Here is a 24,145-nt window from a genome sequence, read left to right as displayed (position 1 = left end):
TGGAATTCGAAAGATATAGTAATCAAGTATATCCATTGCAAGTTTGAAAATATTTCATTGACGGAATCGAAAGTTATAACGGTTTGGATGTGGTATGCGGTCATAGATGGGTTTTCTACCAGACTTCAAGCGTGAATCCGTGTTTGTCCATTGACTATTTAGATCGTTTATACGTGTCGCGACTTTTAAAGGAAACCTTACCATTTAATTACATAAATATAATGCACGAAAGGTGTTATTTATATGGTGCACTGAAAAAATATGGAAATAGGGTTGTCTACCAAACGTTAAATATAATGTGTAAATTAAAAAAAATAGATGAAAGTTGGAATGTTTACTTCAAAAGGCCATATCTCAATGGTATGTTGACTGATTCTAATTATTTTTTCATTATTGAACAGGTAGACGTTTCATCGTTAATTTTCATCAAGAAGAATAGAAAATAGAGTTGTCTACATAAAAAATAGACAATATAATTGGTCTCAACTACATGTATTATAATTATTTAGTGATTATTTTTGTATTAAAAATAGCGGCCTATCAATTTTTATATACTAGTTGATTGCAATTGCTGTTTACTACAAATTATGAATATATGAAATGTTAAAACTAACACAGTCGTGATTCGCTGGTCGCTCAATTTTTAACAGGAGCCGCTTTTTAGATGGACCTCCGCGCTAGTTGGTCCATTGTCGACATCTGAATGTCAAATTCTCATGTTAAATTCAATTCGACAATCAAACTGACAACAGTTAGAGATATGAGCAGATGAACTTGTACTAATAACATCCCCTTTGATCCCCCTACTAATAACATCCCCCATTTTTAACATCTGTCAACCCAACCAGCGAATCACGATTGTACAAAATAACATAAATTGATCTGAATCAGCAAATACCTTCATATTTTTGAATATATGTATTGAATTTATGGTTTTATTTTTCCATGATTTATAGTTTGCGTTCGTTGCATTCAACTAATGTATAGAAAGGTCGTCGTTTTGAATATAAAGATATTTACTAAATAGTGATAATACATATAGTTAAGGATAATTAAGTTGTCTATTGTTTAAAGTAGCCAACTCTATTTTATATTCTTCTTGATGAAAATTAACGATGAAACGTCTACCTGTTCAATAATGAAAAAATAATTAGAATCAGTCAACATACCATTGAGATATGGCCTTTTGAAGTAAACATTCCAACTTTCATCTATTTTTTTTAAATTACACATTATATTTAACGTTTGGTAGACAACCCTATTTTCATATTTTTTCAGTGCACCATATTAATAACACCATTTGTACTTTATATTTATGTAATAAAATGGTAAGGGTTTCCTTTAAAAATCGCGACACGTATAAACGATCTAAATAGTCAATGGACAAACATGGATTCACGCTTGAAGTCTGGTAGAAAACCCATCTATGACCGCATACCACATCCAAACCGTTATAACTTTCGATTCCGTCAATGAAATATTTCCAAACTTGCAGGGGATATACTTGATTACTATAGCTTTTGAATGCCATGTACTAAATAAGTAGACAAATATTTTTTTGTTCATAGAGATTGGACCAAACCCGTGGGTGTTTGCTGGTAGCCTTATGAAATGTATCATAAAACTTCAAATCGCCATATCTCTCGAATCCCTCGATGGATCATTTTGAAATTCGCTGAGAAGATGCTTGGATACTGTATCTGTCGAATGCCGTATGCCAAATTTATGGTCATTTTTTTAGTTAATAACGGTTTTAGGAACACCGTGATACATTTCTATTCGAGTATCGTCGAACAACAATGATTCAAAAGCCAACAACGTTGGAATGTATTTAAATACGCCTAGTCGCCTTTTCGTTTACTGGGGTTTAGCAGCGCGGCTCTGATCAGGAATACCACACGATTAAATAAAACAACCTGCAGAATAAGTTCTTTTAACTTACTTTTGAGTTGTGCGTCGCTTTCGCACTTATTAGTGTTGTCAAAAACAAAAAGAGAGATTCGACTCAGTCGAGGTCTTCCGTGGAGGAAGGTACTTTTGAGTTGTTTGGGGTGAACTCAAAATTAGGTAAATTCAACTTAAATTTGAGTATAAAAAACCTATCAATGAGTTGTAATTTTTGCCGTGGTTAAATGGAAACTACCTTCAACACGGTTTACCTAATTTTAAGTTCCCCCACGAGATTGAGTCAAAGGAACTCAATTTTAGGTAGTTTTTCGTTTCCGTGCAGTAGATACAGAACACTAGATAAGGATTGTCGCTGGTGTTCCCATTGTTTTCGCCTCGGAACCGAGGGATTGCCCTTCCTATGATCATTCTCAGGGATAGACCGTTCCAACATCAAATTATGGCAGCTTTGGGGCAGACCCTCGCTCGGAACATGTTTGTTTTGCTTTCGGTATATATCTGTCAAGTTATCGAAAGTCTCTCTAGTAAAAGTCTTTGGTCCGCACTTTTGGTACACGCAGAAAAACATGGCCTGCTTGTAACCTCAAACCGTTTAGTTGAACTTCGAATTAGTAAAATGCAGAGTTTGCCTTTCTTCAATTCAGTCTTGTTTATTCTGCTGTGATTTTCATACATTCAAGATCGAAAACGTCCAATGCATAAAATTTACAGCAGAATAAACGAGAGGCAAACAGAAAAATTACGTGATATCTGCTATGAAACAAATTTCTATGTTGCATACTATTATAATTTCATTAGTTTTCACATGATATCTATGCGTGACAGATAATTTTTATGTGCTACAAGTTGCAAAAAAATATGCGTGAAATCAATATATTCAATATAACGAATTTTCTCGGTGTACATTTTCAACTGTTATTGTTATGAAATGGAAGAGTTTGTATATACCGCACAAGGAAATGAAAATTCATTAAAATTCAGTACAGATTTAGACAAGTTGTACATTCTAATTAGTGAAAATACATCAACCAAGAATGGCCATTGTTTTGCTGGCTAATAGACATTTCTACGGCTCATGTACGTACACGACACATGACATAAACACTACATCACTAGCTGGTGGAAAATAATAAACAAAGACGGCAAAATCAAATGGGATTGTTTTCAACCAGGAAGCTACAGAAGTGTTCGTGAAACCGGGCGACAAGAACTCAATAGAAACAAAAATGATTAGTCGCTATGAAACAACGATAGAGGATTATTTTTTGATTTTTTTATTTGGCCCATTTGACAGGTATATCCCAAAGGCGTTGTTTACTTATATAAAGGCTCGCACAGAATGAAGCCAAATCTACCAATCGAACATGTCACCGGCTACCTATCGTGCAAAGTAAACAAACATACTTCTTTAGCTATTGACTAATCTATGTGGAGTTGTGTTAGTGCGAGATTGAGGTTAAATCGGGTAGTTTTTTTTGCCAAATGAGGTTAAATCAGATGGCGAATTGAAAACATAGCTTTATATGTATGTTGTCTATACACATTGCAACTGTGTTGGTGTCCTAGACGTCAAATAAGTCAATTGACTAATCTATGTGGAGTTGTGTTAGTGCGAGATTGAGGTTAAATCGGGTAGTTTTTTTGCCAAATGAGGTTAAATCAGATGGCGAATTGAAAACATAGCTTTATATGTATGTTGTCTATACACATTGCAACTGTGTTGGTGTCCTAGACGTCAAATAAGTCAATGTCCTCATGCGTGCTCGCAAGAGGAGTATTGTTATTGGTAGGAAAATATTACAATAATTGGAGTGAACATCTATTTATTTATATATTTACCTTTCCTCATTTCAATATTAATTCTTCAAAAGGGTTAATGAGATTTTTGCAAACAAACTTATTTCGCTCATTATTCTGATGCCGAATTGAATTTAATGAAAAATACACATGAATCAACATCTTTACCCTTGGTATAATCAATTTCAAATGTTTTCTGTGTTGAAAGTATAATAAATTAAGAGAAATCAAACAAAAGTTTGTTTACATAACTTATTAGCCCTATTCAAAAGTTGATATGGATTTCTTATATTGTCTACAAAAATCAGCAAGTTAACAAGAACGTGATGAATGCATATTTCAATTGATTCGCCGAACCTCTACAGTGCCATTGAACGACTCTCAGGCTTATTTTCCCTTTTTTGTATTGTTGATAAATTCACAAACGGAACGTTACATGCTCGATTATCTTGCGAATATTATGACATTCTTCTTCAAAGATATTTATGGTAAGTGATTTCATGAGTGTTAAAAAACAAATAAACCACTTCTGTTACATTCCCCACTAAAATCTTTGAGGATAATATACTTTGTAAATTGTTTTGAAAATGGGGTCGTACTAGTACATGTTGTAAAGCATGCCTCACAAACAGTATAATGTTTCGGGACACTCTTAAAAATGTATCCTGCAATATGGTACACTACATTACGTTCTGAGTTATCGAACACGCTATCGTCAAAAATCTTTAGAATACTCCAACTCCACAAGATCCACCTGAAAAAAGGAAGACATTTTAGATCCTGATTATATTTGGTATTATCCACTTGGTTTACTTTTTCTTCCATCTGTTCATTATACTCTTTTTGATCTGATTTGATTTGTTTGATTTACGGATGCCTTCGGGTAAGTTCATTAACCATTTTATATCGTCCGACTTACAAGATGATGAAGGAATTTCAGACATGAACTGTAATAAAGTAAGCAACTTCATGTTATCTTTAATTCAATTTAGCATGGACGTTATTCAAGCAGTGTTCTTGCAATAAACACACTAAAATTTCAAGTAACAATTAATTTCAGTTTCCAATAAACAATGATACAGCAAATTAGCATTACAGCAAAGACCTTTTCTGCGGCTGTATTTTTTCTGCCTACATTCTCATTTCTCTTTCGACGTTGCTGTCGTGCGCTATTGCAGGACGCCCAGCGCTGTACGGCAGTCTGTAAGCAAAGCAGTAACGTGACAAAGAAATACTGCCCCCAGTACAGTCACCAGACGCGAGCGGTACAGCTTCTCTTTCCTTATTTTACACTTTTTAATGTTTTTAATCTATTCAATATTTTCAATCACAAACGACGACAATAAATGCGATTCGTTTATGCCACGACCGGCATCAACGCTTTCGTGTGCGGTCCTCTCCCTTTGACTACGCAGAGAAAAGTGTACAAAACGAGAGAACAAACTTTACTACGCCACACTTTCACCGAGCAGTCGGAGTACAGCAGCAAAACAAAAATGTATTCTACTGCTCTACGGGAAAATGTACTCGGTTTGGCTACCGTTCTGGCAAGAGCTGTAGTGATGCGTCGCTGTAGCGGGCTGTACGGCTTGTGAAAATGTAAATATACCGAAAAAAATGTAGTTTACCAGTACCTTTCGCATCCCTGGCATTACATGTTAAATGCGTGGAACAAAATTTGTTAAATGACATTACAAAAATAAAAATCAATACATAACCAACCCTAGTTACTGTAAAAATCTTGTTGTGGTATTATAGTATAACATTGTGCTTCACTGTAAATGGTTATTATTGTTCTGTCACAGTGACATGGTTTTGTTTCTGTTCTATTCGAGTTCATCGAAGAAAAATCCGCTTAAAATAACCTGAATCCTGCGTTGGCTCGAATTCTTTGAATAAATTTAAACACGTTTTTCAATGATTAATTAGCATTGAATAAATGATATGAAATAATATTTGAAATGGTTTTCGCTGGGATGCTCCGTTTGCCATGAATCTATTTTGTAATTTGATCAAAGTCACTCAAAGTTACAGCAAATATTCCGGTTGCCAGAAAAAAATAAATAATCTGTATTCTACGCAGTGTTCCTGCATTCCTCACAGATGCAAATTCATGCCGAAAAAGTTTGATTTGTTTATAACACTAGTTCAACTACCGGTTTTTCCAGTGCCAAATGTTTTGATTTCATCTCAAATAATTCAGCACCATTTCTTTTTCCCACGGGAATACACACATGCGAAAAAACTATCTAAATTGAGTTCTTTTAGCTTAATTCTAGAGTACCCGGATAGAATTTTACAATAGCATTTACCCTACAAACAATCATAAAACAATAAATATTATAGTTATTACTGTTTCAACATTGTTCGTTGCCAAGTTCTCACAGATTTTCAATAAAATTTCATGTAACAACAAAATTTCACTGTTCAGCAAAGAACTGATACAGTGCATTCACATTAAATTTTACTGTGTTCGAGAAAAAAATGTATGGAGAAAAATTGATTTTTTTTAATGTTAAGATACATAACCACCCCCTTTTTCATTGTACAAGTCTATTTAACATTGAAATTTACTGTAAAAACGTTAAAGTTTATTGTTTTTGTATTGTAGCATAACACTAAAACTTACTGTAAATTATTGTAAAATTACTGTACTGTCACAGTGAAAATCATGGTTTTGTTACTATACCACGGTGTTCCTAAAACCGTTATTAACTAAAAAAAAATGACCATAAATTTGGCATACGGCATTCGACAGATACAGTATCCAAGCATCTTCTCAGTGAATTTCAAAACGATCCATTGAGGGATTCGAGATATATGGCGATTTGAAGTTTTATGATACGTTTCATAAGGCTACCAGCAAACACCCACGGGTTTGGTCCAATCTCTATAAACAAAAAAAATTTTGTCTACTTATTTAGTACATGGAATTCGAAAGATATAGTAATCAAGTATATCCATTGCAAGTTTGAAAATATTTCATTGACGGAATCGAAAGTTATAACGGTTTGGATGTGGTATGCGGTCATAGATGGGTTTTCTACCAGACTTCAAGCGTGAATCCGTGTTTGTCCATTGACTATTTAGATCGTTTATACGTGTCGCGACTTTTAAAGGAAACCTTACCATTTAATTACATAAATATAATGCACGAAAGGTGTTATTTATATGGTGCACTGAAAAAATATGGAAATAGGGTTGTCTACCAAACGTTAAATATAATGTGTAAATTAAAAAAAATAGATGAAAGTTGGAATGTTTACTTCAAAAGGCCATATCTCAATGGTATGTTGACTGATTCTAATTATTTTTTCATTATTGAACAGGTAGACGTTTCATCGTTAATTTTCATCAAGAAGAATAGAAAATAGAGTTGTCTACATAAAAAATAGACAATATAATTGGTCTCAACTACATGTATTATAATTATTTAGTGATTATTTTTGTATTAAAAATAGCGGCCTATCAATTTTTATATACTAGTTGATTGCAATTGCTGTTTACTACAAATTATGAATATATGAAATGTTAAAACTAACACAGTCGTGATTCGCTGGTCGCTCAATTTTTAACAGGAGCCGCTTTTTAGATGGACCTCCGCGCTAGTTGGTCCATTGTCGACATCTGAATGTCAAATTCTCATGTTAAATTCAATTCGACAATCAAACTGACAACAGTTAGAGATATGAGCAGATGAACTTGTACTAATAACATCCCCTTTGATCCCCCTACTAATAACATCCCCCATTTTTAACATCTGTCAACCCAACCAGCGAATCACGATTGTACAAAATAACATAAATTGATCTGAATCAGCAAATACCTTCATATTTTTGAATATATGTATTGAATTTATGGTTTTATTTTTCCATGATTTATAGTTTGCGTTCGTTGCATTCAACTAATGTATAGAAAGGTCGTCGTTTTGAATATAAAGATATTTACTAAATAGTGATAATACATATAGTTAAGGATAATTAAGTTGTCTATTGTTTAAAGTAGCCAACTCTATTTTATATTCTTCTTGATGAAAATTAACGATGAAACGTCTACCTGTTCAATAATGAAAAAATAATTAGAATCAGTCAACATACCATTGAGATATGGCCTTTTGAAGTAAACATTCCAACTTTCATCTATTTTTTTTAAATTACACATTATATTTAACGTTTGGTAGACAACCCTATTTTCATATTTTTTCAGTGCACCATATTAATAACACCATTTGTACTTTATATTTATGTAATAAAATGGTAAGGGTTTCCTTTAAAAATCGCGACACGTATAAACGATCTAAATAGTCAATGGACAAACATGGATTCACGCTTGAAGTCTGGTAGAAAACCCATCTATGACCGCATACCACATCCAAACCGTTATAACTTTCGATTCCGTCAATGAAATATTTCCAAACTTGCAGGGGATATACTTGATTACTATAGCTTTTGAATGCCATGTACTAAATAAGTAGACAAATATTTTTTTGTTCATAGAGATTGGACCAAACCCGTGGGTGTTTGCTGGTAGCCTTATGAAATGTATCATAAAACTTCAAATCGCCATATCTCTCGAATCCCTCGATGGATCATTTTGAAATTCGCTGAGAAGATGCTTGGATACTGTATCTGTCGAATGCCGTATGCCAAATTTATGGTCATTTTTTTAGTTAATAACGGTTTTAGGAACACCGTGATACATTTCTATTCGAGTATCGTCGAACAACAATGATTCAAAAGCCAACAACGTTGGAATGTATTTAAATACGCCTAGTCGCCTTTTCGTTTACTGGGGTTTAGCAGCGCGGCTCTGATCAGGAATACCACACGATTAAATAAAACAACCTGCAGAATAAGTTCTTTTAACTTACTTTTGAGTTGTGCGTCGCTTTCGCACTTATTAGTGTTGTCAAAAACAAAAAGAGAGATTCGACTCAGTCGAGGTCTTCCGTGGAGGAAGGTACTTTTGAGTTGTTTGGGGTGAACTCAAAATTAGGTAAATTCAACTTAAATTTGAGTATAAAAAACCTATCAATGAGTTATAATTTTTGCCGTGGTTAAATGGAAACTACCTTCAACACGGTTTACCTAATTTTAAGTTCCCCCACGAGATTGAGTCAAAGGAACTCAATTTTAGGTAGTTTTTCGTTTCCGTGCAGTAGATACAGAACACTAGATAAGGATTGTCGCTGGTGTTCCCATTGTTTTCGCCTCGGAACCGAGGGATTGCCCTTCCTATGATCATTCTCAGGGATAGACCGTTCCAACATCAAATTATGGCAGCTTTGGGGCAGACCCTCGCTCGGAACATGTTTGTTTTGCTTTCGGTATATATCTGTCAAGTTATCGAAAGTCTCTCTAGTAAAAGTCTTTGGTCCGCACTTTTGGTACACGCAGAAAAACATGGCCTGCTTGTAACCTCAAACCGTTTAGTTGAACTTCGAATTAGTAAAATGCAGAGTTTGCCTTTCTTCAATTCAGTCTTGTTTATTCTGCTGTGATTTTCATACATTCAAGATCGAAAACGTCCAATGCATAAAATTTACAGCAGAATAAACGAGAGGCAAACAGAAAAATTACGTGATATCTGCTATGAAACAAATTTCTATGTTGCATACTATTATAATTTCATTAGTTTTCACATGATATCTATGCGTGACAGATAATTTTTATGTGCTACAAGTTGCAAAAAAATATGCGTGAAATCAATATATTCAATATAACGAATTTTCTCGGTGTACATTTTCAACTGTTATTGTTATGAAATGGAAGAGTTTGTATATACCGCACAAGGAAATGAAAATTCATTAAAATTCAGTACAGATTTAGACAAGTTGTACATTCTAATTAGTGAAAATACATCAACCAAGAATGGCCATTGTTTTGCTGGCTAATAGACATTTCTACGGCTCATGTACGTACACGACACATGACATAAACACTACATCACTAGCTGGTGGAAAATAATAAACAAAGACGGCAAAATCAAATGGGATTGTTTTCAACCAGGAAGCTACAGAAGTGTTCGTGAAACCGGGCGACAAGAACTCAATAGAAACAAAAATGATTAGTCGCTATGAAACAACGATAGAGGATTATTTTTTGATTTTTTTATTTGGCCCATTTGACAGGTATATCCCAAAGGCGTTGTTTACTTATATAAAGGCTCGCACAGAATGAAGCCAAATCTACCAATCGAACATGTCACCGGCTACCTATCGTGCAAAGTAAACAAACATACTTCTTTAGCTATTGACTAATCTATGTGGAGTTGTGTTAGTGCGAGATTGAGGTTAAATCGGGTAGTTTTTTTGCCAAATGAGGTTAAATCAGATGGCGAATTGAAAACATAGCTTTATATGTATGTTGTCTATACACATTGCAACTGTGTTGGTGTCCTAGACGTCAAATAAGTCAATGTCCTCATGCGTGCTCGCAAGAGGAGTATTGTTATTGGTAGGAAAATATTACAATAATTGGAGTGAACATCTATTTATTTATATATTTACCTTTCCTCATTTCAATATTAATTCTTCAAAAGGGTTAATGAGATTTTTGCAAACAAACTTATTTCGCTCATTATTCTGATGCCGAATTGAATTTAATGAAAAATACACATGAATCAACATCTTTACCCTTGGTATAATCAATTTCAAATGTTTTCTGTGTTGAAAGTATAATAAATTAAGAGAAATCAAACAAAAGTTTGTTTACATAACTTATTAGCCCTATTCAAAAGTTGATATGGATTTCTTATATTGTCTACAAAAATCAGCAAGTTAACAAGAACGTGATGAATGCATATTTCAATTGATTCGCCGAACCTCTACAGTGCCATTGAACGACTCTCAGGCTTATTTTCCCTTTTTTGTATTGTTGATAAATTCACAAACGGAACGTTACATGCTCGATTATCTTGCGAATATTATGACATTCTTCTTCAAAGATATTTATGGTAAGTGATTTCATGAGTGTTAAAAAACAAATAAACCACTTCTGTTACATTCCCCACTAAAATCTTTGAGGATAATATACTTTGTAAATTGTTTTGAAAATGGGGTCGTACTAGTACATGTTGTAAAGCATGCCTCACAAACAGTATAATGTTTCGGGACACTCTTAAAAATGTATCCTGCAATATGGTACACTACATTACGTTCTGAGTTATCGAACACGCTATCGTCAAAAATCTTTAGAATACTCCAACTCCACAAGATCCACCTGAAAAAAGGAAGACATTTTAGATCCTGATTATATTTGGTATTATCCACTTGGTTTACTTTTTCTTCCATCTGTTCATTATACTCTTTTTGATCTGATTTGATTTGTTTGATTTACGGATGCCTTCGGGTAAGTTCATTAACCATTTTATATCGTCCGACTTACAAGATGATGAAGGAATTTCAGACATGAACTGTAATAAAGTAAGCAACTTCATGTTATCTTTAATTCAATTTAGCATGGACGTTATTCAAGCAGTGTTCTTGCAATAAACACACTAAAATTTCAAGTAACAATTAATTTCAGTTTCCAATAAACAATGATACAGCAAATTAGCATTACAGCAAAGACCTTTTCTGCGGCTGTATTTTTTCTGCCTACATTCTCATTTCTCTTTCGACGTTGCTGTCGTGCGCTATTGCAGGACGCCCAGCGCTGTACGGCAGTCTGTAAGCAAAGCAGTAACGTGACAAAGAAATACTGCCCCCAGTACAGTCACCAGACGCGAGCGGTACAGCTTCTCTTTCCTTATTTTACACTTTTTAATGTTTTTAATCTATTCAATATTTTCAATCACAAACGACGACAATAAATGCGATTCGTTTATGCCACGACCGGCATCAACGCTTTCGTGTGCGGTCCTCTCCCTTTGACTACGCAGAGAAAAGTGTACAAAACGAGAGAACAAACTTTACTACGCCACACTTTCACCGAGCAGTCGGAGTACAGCAGCAAAACAAAAATGTATTCTACTGCTCTACGGGAAAATGTACTCGGTTTGGCTACCGTTCTGGCAAGAGCTGTAGTGATGCGTCGCTGTAGCGGGCTGTACGGCTTGTGAAAATGTAAATATACCGAAAAAAATGTAGTTTACCAGTACCTTTCGCATCCCTGGCATTACATGTTAAATGCGTGGAACAAAATTTGTTAAATGACATTACAAAAATAAAAATCAATACATAACCAACCCTAGTTACTGTAAAAATCTTGTTGTGGTATTATAGTATAACATTGTGCTTCACTGTAAATGGTTATTATTGTTCTGTCACAGTGACATGGTTTTGTTTCTGTTCTATTCGAGTTCATCGAAGAAAAATCCGCTTAAAATAACCTGAATCCTGCGTTGGCTCGAATTCTTTGAATAAATTTAAACACGTTTTTCAATGATTAATTAGCATTGAATAAATGATATGAAATAATATTTGAAATGGTTTTCGCTGGGATGCTCCGTTTGCCATGAATCTATTTTGTAATTTGATCAAAGTCACTCAAAGTTACAGCAAATATTCCGGTTGCCAGAAAAAAATAAATAATCTGTATTCTACGCAGTGTTGCGCATTCCTCTGTACGGGACTCTATATTGTATACAGACTCTATAGACTCTATTGACTTATTTGACGTCTAGGACACCAACACAGTTGCAATGTGTATAGACAACATACATATAACGCTATGTTTTCAATTCGCCATCTGATTTAACCTCATTTGGCAAAAAAACTACCCGATTTAACCTCAATCTCGCACTAACACAACTCCACATAGATTAGTCAATAGAGTCTGTATACAATATAGAGTCCCGTACAGAGGAATGCGCAACACTGCGTAGAATACAGACTATTTATTTTTTTCTGGCAACCGGAATATTTGCTGTAACTTTGAGTGACTTTGATCAAATTACAAAATAGATTCATGGCAAACGGAGCATCCCAGCGAAAACCATTTCAAATATTATTTCATATGATTTATTCAATGCTAATTAATCATTGAAAAACGTGTTTAAATTTATTCAAAGAATTCGAGCCAACGCAGGATTCAGGTTATTTTAAGCGGATTTTTCTTCGATGAACTCGAATAGAACAGAAACAAAACCATGTCACTGTGACAGAACAATAATAACCATTTACAGTGAAGCACAATGTTATACTATAATACCACAACAAGATTTTTACAGTAACTAGGGTTGGTTATGTATTGATTTTTATTTTTGTAATGTCATTTAACAAATTTTGTTCCACGCATTTAACTATAGTATACTATAGTATATATTTAACTATAGTATATCCCGGAATCAAAACAACCCAGTAAAATTCAGCCGGAAATTAACTGGAATTCTGGCTGGTTCCAGTTCGTACACGGGCTCCAGTGACACAACCGATTCTAACTAGAATCGGTTGTGTCACTGGAGCCGGAATACGAACTGGAACCAGCCAGAATTCCGGTTCATTTCCGTCTGAGCTTAACTGGGAATGATGTTCCAACCACTGATGCCAGCGACAATCCTAATCTAGTGTTCTGTATCTACTGGAATACCACACGCTTACCCACGGCTACTCAAAAATGAATCAAAAGCTACTCAATCTAGCAAAAACCGTACCTACTCAAAAATGAGTAGAAGGGGGTTTATTCATTTTTTAGTAAACCTGCTTTCTTCCAAAACTGAGTAGAAATGACTCACTTTTGTTGATATTGAATAATGAGTTAAATTTACTCATTATCATGAAAATATATACTTTTAAAGTCACCATAAAACAACATGATTAAAGTCACCATAAAACAACAATATCCGTCAATAATTTCACGCAATTTGATTTGTTTTCTACATTGCTATTTTTATTAAACATATCTTTAAATCAAAGAAGCTGACCATTCAAGGTTTCTTTAATTGACATTGCAACTTTGTTAACTGTTATTCGTGAGCTCTGATTTTAGTTTTGTATACAAGTATACATAATAAATCGTCCAGCATCTGAAGACGTGTTGGAACCTGTGTCCCAAAGACGGAGAACGCTTTGAAGAATATATCAACAATATTCCTGAATGAAGAGTCCGTCATGACGATAACGCCATCCATAGCGATACTGTATGTACCCATTTTAAACATTTCGGCTTCACAAATCAAGTGCGGTACTTCCCCTGCCAGTGCCAAATATTCACTTAAGTTCTGAAAAATAATTATAATTGTTTAGCAGTTATTCATCTCTACAACATATATTTTTGTTTAATACCTGTGTCCACTGGATTATAGGTGCAGCATAGAGTTGCTCTATGGAATCCCAGACTTTATTGCCAGATTCGTTTATTCCTTTTCTGGACAAGCTTGAGAAAATTCTTAGTAATCCTCTTAAATAAACTGTATTGAAAATAGAAAAACATAACTAAACTTTAACGTGTAACGAAATTTTGAGAACCTGACAGTAGAACTTATTTTTAAAGAATAGTATATTCATGAAACTATAACCGTAAAATTAAATATTCATTTTGCAAAAGGCCTAACGAGTTTTTTTGTAAACAAACTTATTTTGCTCGTTATTCCGCTTCAGAATGGAATTCAATGAAAACTAATCACTAATCGTTAATCCACATCTTTACCCTTCGTAGAAGCATTGCCAAATGTTTTATGCGTTGTAATTATTGTATATTAATAGAAATCAGTAAAACAAAAGTTTCTTGACAAATACAAAAGCCCTTTTGAAAAGTTAATATGGAATAGTTGATAGAAATAACCAAGGAGTTTTTATTCTCAGGTGATTCGATGCTCAAAAATGCCGATCAGCCATGTTGGTTTTAGAAACGACAGTTAACAACATTGTTTACTAGTTCTCTACATATGTTTGCTTGGATTTCAGTTGGTAAACAAAGTTGTTCGCTGTCATTTTTCTTCCCCGCAGCCTGCTGCACACTTGCCTCATTCCTCACCTACTTACTACCAAAGACGAATCACCTTAGAACTCTAAGCACCATGGAAATAACGGCGAAACACACAAAATATAACATACCATCTTCAACTTCCCTGAAGCTATTCGGAACTAGAAGCAACCCTTGGGATAGAATGGGTGTGAAATCTATATCCTTTGCAACAACAGGATTCAATCGGTAGAACGCATCATGGATCTGAAAAATATTATTCAAATTAGTGCAATAGCATTTGAAAGCATAGTCAAAAAATTACCATCCTCCCTTTGAACGATGTTATGTGTGGAAGTGTTTGGATGATCGCTTTGGTACCTTTTCTTTCTTTAAGAAGTAATTGGTGCAAAGGGAAGCATTCGTCCATACCCTGTTTGATCTCTGTGTAGTTTTCCACGGAAGCCATGATTGTTGAAAGTTGAGTTGCCTTTTCCAGAATTGAATTTGAAACCGAATCTGCCACTGCGCATTCAGGCATACGCCGATACTTTTTTAGCTCTTTAGGCAATGCCTTGATCATGTTGCGGACTCGGTGGTAGATATATCCCGAATGAGGTCCTTTCTCGTTGCCACTATGCCACCAGAAGAAAGCCGACTGAAATAGATAAAAATATCTCATTCAGCATAAGGTTAACATTAATTAACATTAATTACTTTAATGAACAAATTGTTGAAGGTATATTGAGTTAGATTTATTATTAATATTTCAACATAGAATATATTGAATAGAGATACTGCAGCCATATACTGCCGCTCCAGTAGGCTCCTAGGCATGGGACAGTTATGTGTATAGTGATAGATCATGTTTGATTGTAGTTTATATCGCTAAATCGTTAAAAATAATTGAAACTACTAACTAAAATAAACATGTATTTATTTTAAATATTACATATTATTGAACTGTTTTACCTTGTTTTAGGTATTTTAATTGTACACTGTCACAAAGACAAAAACTTATGCCGCTCTTCAATGAAAAACGCTGGGGCAGATGATTGTGCGATGTTGTATTTTCTAGCAGTAGTGGGAATGAAACACATCCAGTGACCTGCTCTTCTGCTAGAACCCAGTAAAGTTCAATTCAAGCATGATTTTTGAAAACACCGTAACTAACAAATGTAAACAAACTGAGATTATCACTCCCCCGCATTCTACGCATCTTAATGTACATGCTGACAAACATTCGTTTAATTATTCGGTAATGCAGCTGAAAAATGCGCAATCGAAATAATGACGAACAAACAACTGACACGTCTACAGTGCATAAATACAGTTTCGTCATGTTAGTTACGTTAGGTTTGGTACTGCTGTGACACGTTATTTTAATTTAATCGGTTTTTGTAACTAAATCATTAAAATATATTACAATCTTTCTACTAAAATGCTCAATATAGGTAATGTTTCTATAAGGGGAACAAGAGCACGCAGTTCCTTAATTCTAGCCAATATTTTAGAGAAAAAGAATGCAAGTAATGTTATTCTAAGCACCACTAATGCACTTTCAGCACATTTTTATTTTTGATTATCTAAATCTATCCTACAGTAGATCAAATCTAAATACTTGTGACAATGCGAGCAAAAATGAGACACTAAAATCGACTGATTGAAAAATGTCGAAAGTGTAAGAGTGATGCTCAGAATAACGTAACCTTTATTTGTCTTCAACACACTGCTCAAAAGTGACAAACTACAAATGTTGGTTGTCCTCATTGGCATACTGCCTCGGCGGAACAGTTCAGTCATAGAATTGATTAAAAATGATAAGATTAGTCACCACAATTGACGAAACTGAAATAACGTAAGTGCGACAAAGATACCAAACCAACGAAAGTAAAACGACGAAGCTTGAGCGTGATACTAATAACATCGTAACTTTAATTTTTCTTCAATCCGCTCTTTTAAATGTCTTGATCGCGAATGTTCGTTCCATTCAATGGAAAGGCGTCTTTGGTGAGCATTTTGGATGAATAATTGGTGTAAAAATCGGTATGGTTTTTAAATAACATTTAAAACAAAACTTCGAAAATGTCATCGCCGTTTTCTCTGTTTGGGTCAAGTGCGAGTTTCGCTGTTTTCAAAAATCATGCTTGAATTGGAATTCTGACTGAATCTATTGGGATTTTCGATTGACACCGGTGTAGTGGAGTGCACTGGTTTTGCACTTTCTAGCAGAAGTGTCAATGGAACATACCCAGTTTTCTGCACTTCTGCTAGAAAGTGCAAAAACGGTGCAGTTTCAGTGCACTCCACTACACCGGTGTCAATCAATCGAAAACCCCATATGGGACTATAGTTAGTATTGCGGCTAATTAGAATCGGTTATCGCTGGAGCCGGAATAGGAACTAGAACCACCCAGCAATCCACTGCCCCGGAGTTTTTCAATGAAAAACACCATAAGTTTGTTACATTTACGACTTAGGCTCTTATGAAAGGGTGTTCATAATAACAAAAGATTTGTGGCATTTTCATTGATTGCTTCATGTTTTAAAGTGCATATTATGTTAGTTTTGTATATTGTACATTTGAACATAGTATAAATATAGAAAAATATTACCTCCGATGGTGCATTATCGTTGACTCGTGACTTCTTCAGTACCGGAAAGGTACGTATAATAGTTTTAGCAAGCCGGCATTGTTCATCGCAAGTTGGGTATCTGTAAAATTGTAAAGTAATTTGTTGCTAATATTTTTACTAATATATACCCTTTTTTATCGTAGATCAATCGTTCAAAAGATGCGCATAGAATACGAATCATCCACCAGAGCTCTGCGTCATTTGGTAATATCATTTTATCCAATTTGTTGTACACGATGTGACGAAATTTTATATCATTGATTAGTATACTTCGCAGGTTCTGTAAAAAATGATGATTTAGCCAAGAACACCGAAGAATGTGATATGAACCTATAGGCTCGTGCGGTTTATCAGAAAATACTAATCATCATCTGTTTTGATTGGTGCTAGCTAGTGAGCAATTACTACGATGTCAGAGATTTGATGTGGATGGCGTATGAACCAGCGTGTACACTAAGAAAAGAAGGGCAGCCTATATTTAATAGCTGATTTATCCATCGTGCCATCCCGAGAGCATCGGGATAAAATTCCGCAAAGGTAGTGCGATTGGAACATTATGATGCACAACGGGTACGTCATAAGATTCGAACGCAAATGTGTCACTTATTGATGCACATTCGTTTTCGGATCTTATTGTGCAGCCGCGTATCAATGCCCCGAACGTTGTGAGTCGTCCTTTTCGGACGTTATGTCTTGAGGTGTACAAGGCAGCGATGCCACAATTTTTTCAATGTCTGTAGAAGAATAATTAAAATGTCTGTAGATGGTTATCCTAGTTACACTAGAATATTACTTTAAAAGTTGATTTATAATAGAATTCTATTATGAAGGAATAACTCGTATTAGAATACAGTTATTCTAGTGCAACTTTGCAAAACACCATTATTCTTTTAAGTCTTTAGATCTCTGGCTACGTCTGTAGGAAGCTATCAAAAGTTTGTAAAATATAGACATGTCTGTAAAGCAATAGCAATAAAAAAACCTTACCTCCTCCTGTTTGATAACATATGGTCTATTAAATTACTTTTTGCACGTTTTAGTGAAATGTTAAATATAGTGCTGAATTTGATTCCTCTATTCATTGCACTACAGGCCAACTCCACTTGTACTGCAGTTCAAAGATACAATTGCATTTCACTTCAACAGATATACTTATTTGTGATATTACTTCAATCTTTGTATAAGAATATTCCAAAAGTGTGTATAAGGGAGCTGCATAAGCTTCCCGTTTTAAGTGATTTAAGTTCCATTAAAGCTTAGGAAGCTCTAAAGTTCGCTAAGAACTTTATGTGAACTATAAAGTGTGCTTTTTAAGTATTATCCGAACTTCTGGTTGCTTGGGATGTAAATCAGAAGTCGTCACCAAACTATTGTTTTGTTAAATTAAGTGCAGTAATTTGATTTAATTGACTTGTTATTCAAACAATTTTGACTTCTGACAAAACCGATAAACAATAAGTAATATCCAAACTAGTTTTGCAACATATTTCGAAATAAAAATATGTTTGATTAAAGTTGTTCTGTTTAGCCCTTCTTTAGCTTACTGTCTTTAACAGATAACTAGTCGTGCAATGATCCTAGCACTGGTCGTGTATTACAGTAATGAGTAACTGACCCTAGTACGGATCACATAATCTAGTTAGCAGTGTCGAGAATCCATGCAAGCAACGATATCTGTGGGTACGATATTATTTCTTTAAACTGAATCAAGTTTTGCTTCAATCAAAAAAGACATTTAGTGTTGCTAGCATCGTCACATTAACTCTATAATTATCACATTGAATATTACCTCGTCTGGAGCACTAATATTCCTGTTTTCAGCATCACCATCACTTCGGTGCGGTTGTTCATTATGTTTTAGTTCCTCGATAATCGAAAGTATAAGCATGCGAGGTCCTTTTGCGTTTATTCCGATTTCCATCAATGCTGTTTCGTCGAAAAGAACAAGGGACGCGTCAGTCACCTTCTGTGCTGTAAGTGAAATAAAGCACATTAACATCATTGTTCAAGAGATTAGTTCAGAAGTACTCATGCAGTTAGTCCATGTCTCAAATTATTATTATTAGTATTTATTTAGCTTACAAATAATAAAATCAAAACTTACATTTTAATGACATACTTACAAATAATCCACCATGTGCTACCCGCGATATTTCAGTTTGTGAACCTTAGAAAATTAAACTTCTTGATACCACCTAAATGAATGCTACAAATGAAATTACATATTGTTCAACGAAGTGTAATGTCTCATAGTACGCATAATTGGCCAATGTGCGAAAGAAATGTCTTAGAACATGGGACAGCTGTGCCTACAGCGGCAGATAACGCGCACGAAGTACATAGATAAACATGTTTCAATAAGCAGCATAAAAAACCGTTACAAAGTTAGTGTGAAAACTTCATGTTAAGGTTATTTCGGTAAGTTTTGCCTTGTAGGTAATTATTAAATCGCGCACTAAATCTGTTATCTGTGCTAAATGTTAATCTAGTGTTTGTTATGTATTATTGTAACAATTTTTAATAGAGTGCTATATACCTACTTATTTGTGCGATAAATGTAATAAATGTCTCATAAAAGAATTTAGTTTATTTATATATAAATGCATTGAAAATTTTCCAGCGGCGATCTATTTCGTTATCATAGTATCTACAAGCATTATTTAAGTATTTAAAGAAGTCAATCCTGTGTAATCATCTACATATTTGAAACTAATGTAACTGGAGCCATTATATGGATAATATTTCCAAAAATTGTATGTTTTTTTAGTAAACAAAGCTGAACTATCAATTCGTACCATCTCATCTAATTGCAAAACTTTCAAGCTGTTAGCATTAACATCAAAATCTAAAATTTGTAGCTTTTGTATGATACAAATAAATCTATCTGGAAGCTTAATAGAACATTCAAATACACCAAAGTGCTTTGAATGGTTTATCTCGTATTTGACAACTGTGCCTTTTTGGAACATGGTACCGTTTATAGTAAGATGATTCACAATTAAAATAGTTTCCGGTAAATCTTCTATCAGTTTCGAGTATTTCAAATATTGTTTTGAAACGCTTGCCGTAGTTTTCGCCACGTGAACATTAAGACAATAGGAGTGGGAAATAATGGAATTAATTTGCTTAAGATTAGCTCGCTTGGTGATACTATAGGTTAAATTTTTGAAATTATTACACGTTTTGCTCTGTCCCTTACTCTCTTTAAACTTCCCCTCAATAATGAAGCAATTTGTCATGGTACCATTCATACGAAAAATATCAGCATAGTGACATAAATGGTGTATTTTGTTTGTGGGGTTTACAGTTGGGAAACAAACTTTAAATAATATATAAAAAGTATGAATATCCTCCTCTAATTCGTTAACCTGGAGTTGAGTAAGTGTCATGGAAAAAGAAAAATACTTTATTTTTAAGAGAACACTAATGATACGAGTATAATTATTGTTGTGTGATATAATATGACCAAATATGAAAGGCAGAGCTCGTAACAGGAGCCAACATTGTGAAGCAGATTGGCTGATTGCATGTCCTTTTGATTTTAAACCTATCAGAGTAAAATTAGCTGATGGCTTATTTTCCCTTTCTGTGCTGCCGTATTCAAAATCATCTATCATTTCGTTGATTTCTTCGCAAGAAATCAGTTTTTGTACAACAACCACGTCATAAAAAATCATTTTTATCACCATCATGTTAACCCCTTCACAGAGATCATGCATCGGGTCCATTGATCTTATTTTACCGTAGTGAAAGAAACGTAGAACGTGTAGACAACAGTCACTTATTACACCACATTCCTTGGGCATTTTTCTATGTTCACGCACAGCGAATAAATCCGATTGAATTGATTCAGATGTCCTGTGTGGGAAAACATTTCCAAACGAACCATTCCTGAAGTAATCCCGCGAAATATAACATACTCGGCAGAATAGTTTTGATTGAGGACCCATGATCTCGATAAGTTCATGAAGCGCTGCTGTATCTCCTGCTACGTTTACCACAACAGCATGTAATGTGTACAGCGAGTTGTCTTTCAATCTGATCCTAATTCCAGCATCTGATTCTAATGAACGGAGATCTTCCAGCATTTTGCTGAATACTCTTTTGTAGCCATACTTTTTAAGAACGTTCGATTGTACCGCAAGAGACAAATATACACGACTAAGTGAAGAGTTAACAATTGGGTCGAAATTTTGTAGTTTAAAGCTAACATTTGTTAGTTTCTTTTTGCCTTTTCGCGAAGCAAGAGGGTTAATATATTCTACCTCATCCAGATGAAGAATAATACGAAGAGCAAACGGATATTTCTGAAAGTACTCATCGCTTTTAAAGATTAATCCGTCTTTGAATCCACACAAAACCCCATCACTTCTGGGGATCTCTGACAGAACACTACAGCGCGCAGCTTCGTCTCGCATAATAAGTTCGAGCATTTCATGTATCGGAATATAATGTAAAACGTCTTTCACCACCTTGCGAACGGATTTTTTTGCTACCGAATTGCAAGAACGAGGGACTATCTGAGTCACTGTACGGTGTCCTAGAACTATTTCTTGCGGAAACGGAACGGCACCATTTGCTTTAAAGGACAGATACGATATATTGTCAGGAAGAGTTTTAACATCAGAAAAGGGATCAGATAGCTCCAATGAGTTGATGAAATCAACCACATTCCTATTATCTTCCGGAATCGACATCTGTTGTAGAAATCGTCGTAGCTCAGCCAACACATAGCACTGATAATTGTTAAGAAGTTTAATGCTAGTTTCGAGGAACGATTCAATTCTGCTTTCCGGAAGAGACAAATTAGCTCGCAGCGATGTTACAGTGTCCGCCATCTGCGCCTTTAACTCATTTAAACATATTGGTTCATCATAGAAATGGGGATTTGTTATGGATCCCGCACTTTCATGGCTTTCATCATATTCTACTTCCATATCCATACTCGGATCGGATATTGGGCATTCAACAGACACCGATGATGATGGTTCAATGCCTTCAATCGAATCAATATGTTTTTGCTTAATGTGACTCCAAAAATTTTTATAATATGCAAATGTAATATTACATATTCCGCATGCAATCGGAGCAGAATTTCTCACACTCGTCTTTATTCCATGCGCTGTTGAAATATGCGACCTGAAGGAGCTTGGCTCCCCCGGCACCACCGCGGAACAACCACGCACAGGGCATCGAACGACTGTTTCGTATATTTCAATTAATTCACAACTTGACAATGCATTTCCATTTGACTTACCGACTAGAGCCTGATATGATTCTCCATCAACTACTTCCTTGATTTTATCCATCTCGTAACTAGTGAAAACCTGCACTGAAAAAAATCCAAACGTTAATTCTATTTGCTTCAAACCGCTTAAAATTAATATGAAGAAGAAATGCTATTGTTATCAAGCGCACACATACCTTCTATGTGTCAACTGTATAAGCTATGTATGCACACACATAAGTTATATGTGCATGTTGTTATAGAATGGGGTTTTATGAGTCTAATAGCTATGAAATGTAAATGTAAGATTAATATTTCTTGTAAATACACACATTAGGTTTATGTGCCAGCAAATAGTGTCTATATGCCTCCGTTAATTGCAAAAATCTATGTGTAAAATCAATAGGCATAACGTTTACTTTTTTTTGAGTGTGGGAGTAAAACTAGTTTAAAAAAATTGCTAAGTGACGTGAATGATCCGCTGTCGTTGTATCGAACACAGAAAATTTGTTGAGTATTATTCACTCAGTGGCAAGTTTCAATTCTACTCATTTTCTGACAGCTTCTAGCAGTTGCCAAAAAATGAGTATTTTCGACGCACTCAATGGGTAGTCCCATATAAGCGTGCAGGTCTTATTTGCAAGTGTCTTCACATTGAATTGAATGAAAAATGTCTTCGCAATATTTCAAATGTCTATAAAATAAAGACATGTGGCATCACTGTATGTTTATGTCATATCTGGCATCGCTGCCTGTTTGTTTTCAATGAGCAGGGACACCTGGTTCATTATTTCATGAAAAAAATCTAGAGAAAATTTTCAATAGGACGTAAGTAACAATGAGAGATTCTCTTTGAGGTCTTTCTCTTCTGTTCATTACTCGGCCATTTCAACATTTACACGCTAAGATCCAGAAACTTTTTTTTGAGGAAAAAATACCCATCTCGGACTAAACTTCATCCCATCAAAATTAGGTAATCTGCATATTACCCAAAGATTGGGTAACAGCAACGATTCTCAAAAATAGGTAATTTTTACTCAGTATGAGATGCATGAACGATTCTCAAAATTGGGTAATTTTTGCGCAAAATTATGTTTGTGGAATGTTACTTAAAATAAGGTAAATTTTATTCAAAATTGAGATGGCGGTCTGCTCTTCAGATTTAGGTTATATTGAGCGTGTTTGGATTTCTTTTTTAAAAGTAATTAATCTCTTATCTAGTAGCTAGTGGGTACAATATATTTCTAATTGCCAAACGACCTTTGCCATTGCATTGATAAAATTAAATGGTGCTGCATAATATTTGTGCACCGGTCTACTATCAATATCTAAATATGTGTAACTACTTCATATCAATCCATAAGTATAAGTAGCTTGAGTTACATTCTAGGGCATCCTCCGAGTTAGTTATAGGGATATTATTGAATATCAATGGCTATGATTGGTGCATCTGTCCCCTGACGGTTGATACAAGCTGCGGAATCCCGTTTTGAAACGTATTCTTTATGCTTCGATGAATGATGTGGATCGAGGTGATCTTTGTCTCTAGTTGATAGGTAGGATACGCACCTGGAAGAGTAATTAAAGCAGTGAAGATTTTGTTAGACGAAACCAACCATAAGTTCGAAGTACACGGAATACAAAAATGGTCTGACATTTGAATTAAATAATAAATAAAAAGTATGCTGGGGCGAATTCATTATTTTAGTTCCATTTGAGAACCAAGTTAATGA

At 34.7% G+C, this 24,145-nt stretch overlaps 1 protein-coding gene and 2 long non-coding RNA genes across 10 annotated transcripts in view; 1 reads left to right on the top strand and 2 right to left on the bottom strand.

The window, feature by feature from the left end:
- Positions 1–3,666: 3,666 nt before the first annotated feature.
- On the bottom strand, positions 3,667–5,382 carry LOC131694199 (uncharacterized). The gene is made up of 3 exons (XR_009306441.1): positions 5,340–5,382; positions 4,519–4,652; positions 3,667–4,459 (listed from the first exon to the last, which is right to left on the bottom strand). It is a non-coding gene; the product is annotated as an uncharacterized LOC131694199 (long non-coding RNA).
- Positions 5,383–9,960: 4,578 nt separating this feature from the next.
- Positions 9,961–24,145, bottom strand: part of LOC131694093 (uncharacterized) — a 29,653-nt gene continuing 15,468 nt past the window's right edge. For 3 of the 8 annotated variants that reach the window (XM_058982494.1, XM_058982484.1, XM_058982477.1), the window contains one exon: positions 19,185–23,981. In XM_058982494.1, the coding sequence (XP_058838477.1) occupies positions 19,846–22,494 (2,649 nt within the window). In that variant the 5' untranslated portion in view covers positions 22,495–23,981 and the 3' untranslated portion in view covers positions 19,185–19,845. Of the gene's footprint in view, positions 10,926–10,979; positions 11,119–13,527; positions 13,867–13,930; positions 14,056–14,701; positions 14,817–14,874; positions 15,208–17,164; positions 17,265–17,313; positions 17,466–18,974; positions 23,982–24,145 lie in introns of those variants that run through there. The other 5 variants (XM_058982504.1, XM_058982522.1, XR_009306411.1 and 2 more) reach the window with 4 other exon arrangements.
- Positions 16,818–18,189, top strand: LOC131694173 (uncharacterized). Its single transcript, XR_009306423.1, has 3 exons — positions 16,818–17,213; positions 17,329–17,389; positions 17,451–18,189. It is a non-coding gene; the product is annotated as an uncharacterized LOC131694173 (long non-coding RNA).

This window comes from Topomyia yanbarensis, chromosome 1, assembly GCF_030247195.1.
Source record: "Topomyia yanbarensis strain Yona2022 chromosome 1, ASM3024719v1, whole genome shotgun sequence".
NCBI classification, from domain to species: Eukaryota; Metazoa; Arthropoda; class Insecta; order Diptera; family Culicidae; genus Topomyia; species Topomyia yanbarensis.
This window is presented reverse-complemented; position numbering and strand designations above follow the sequence as displayed.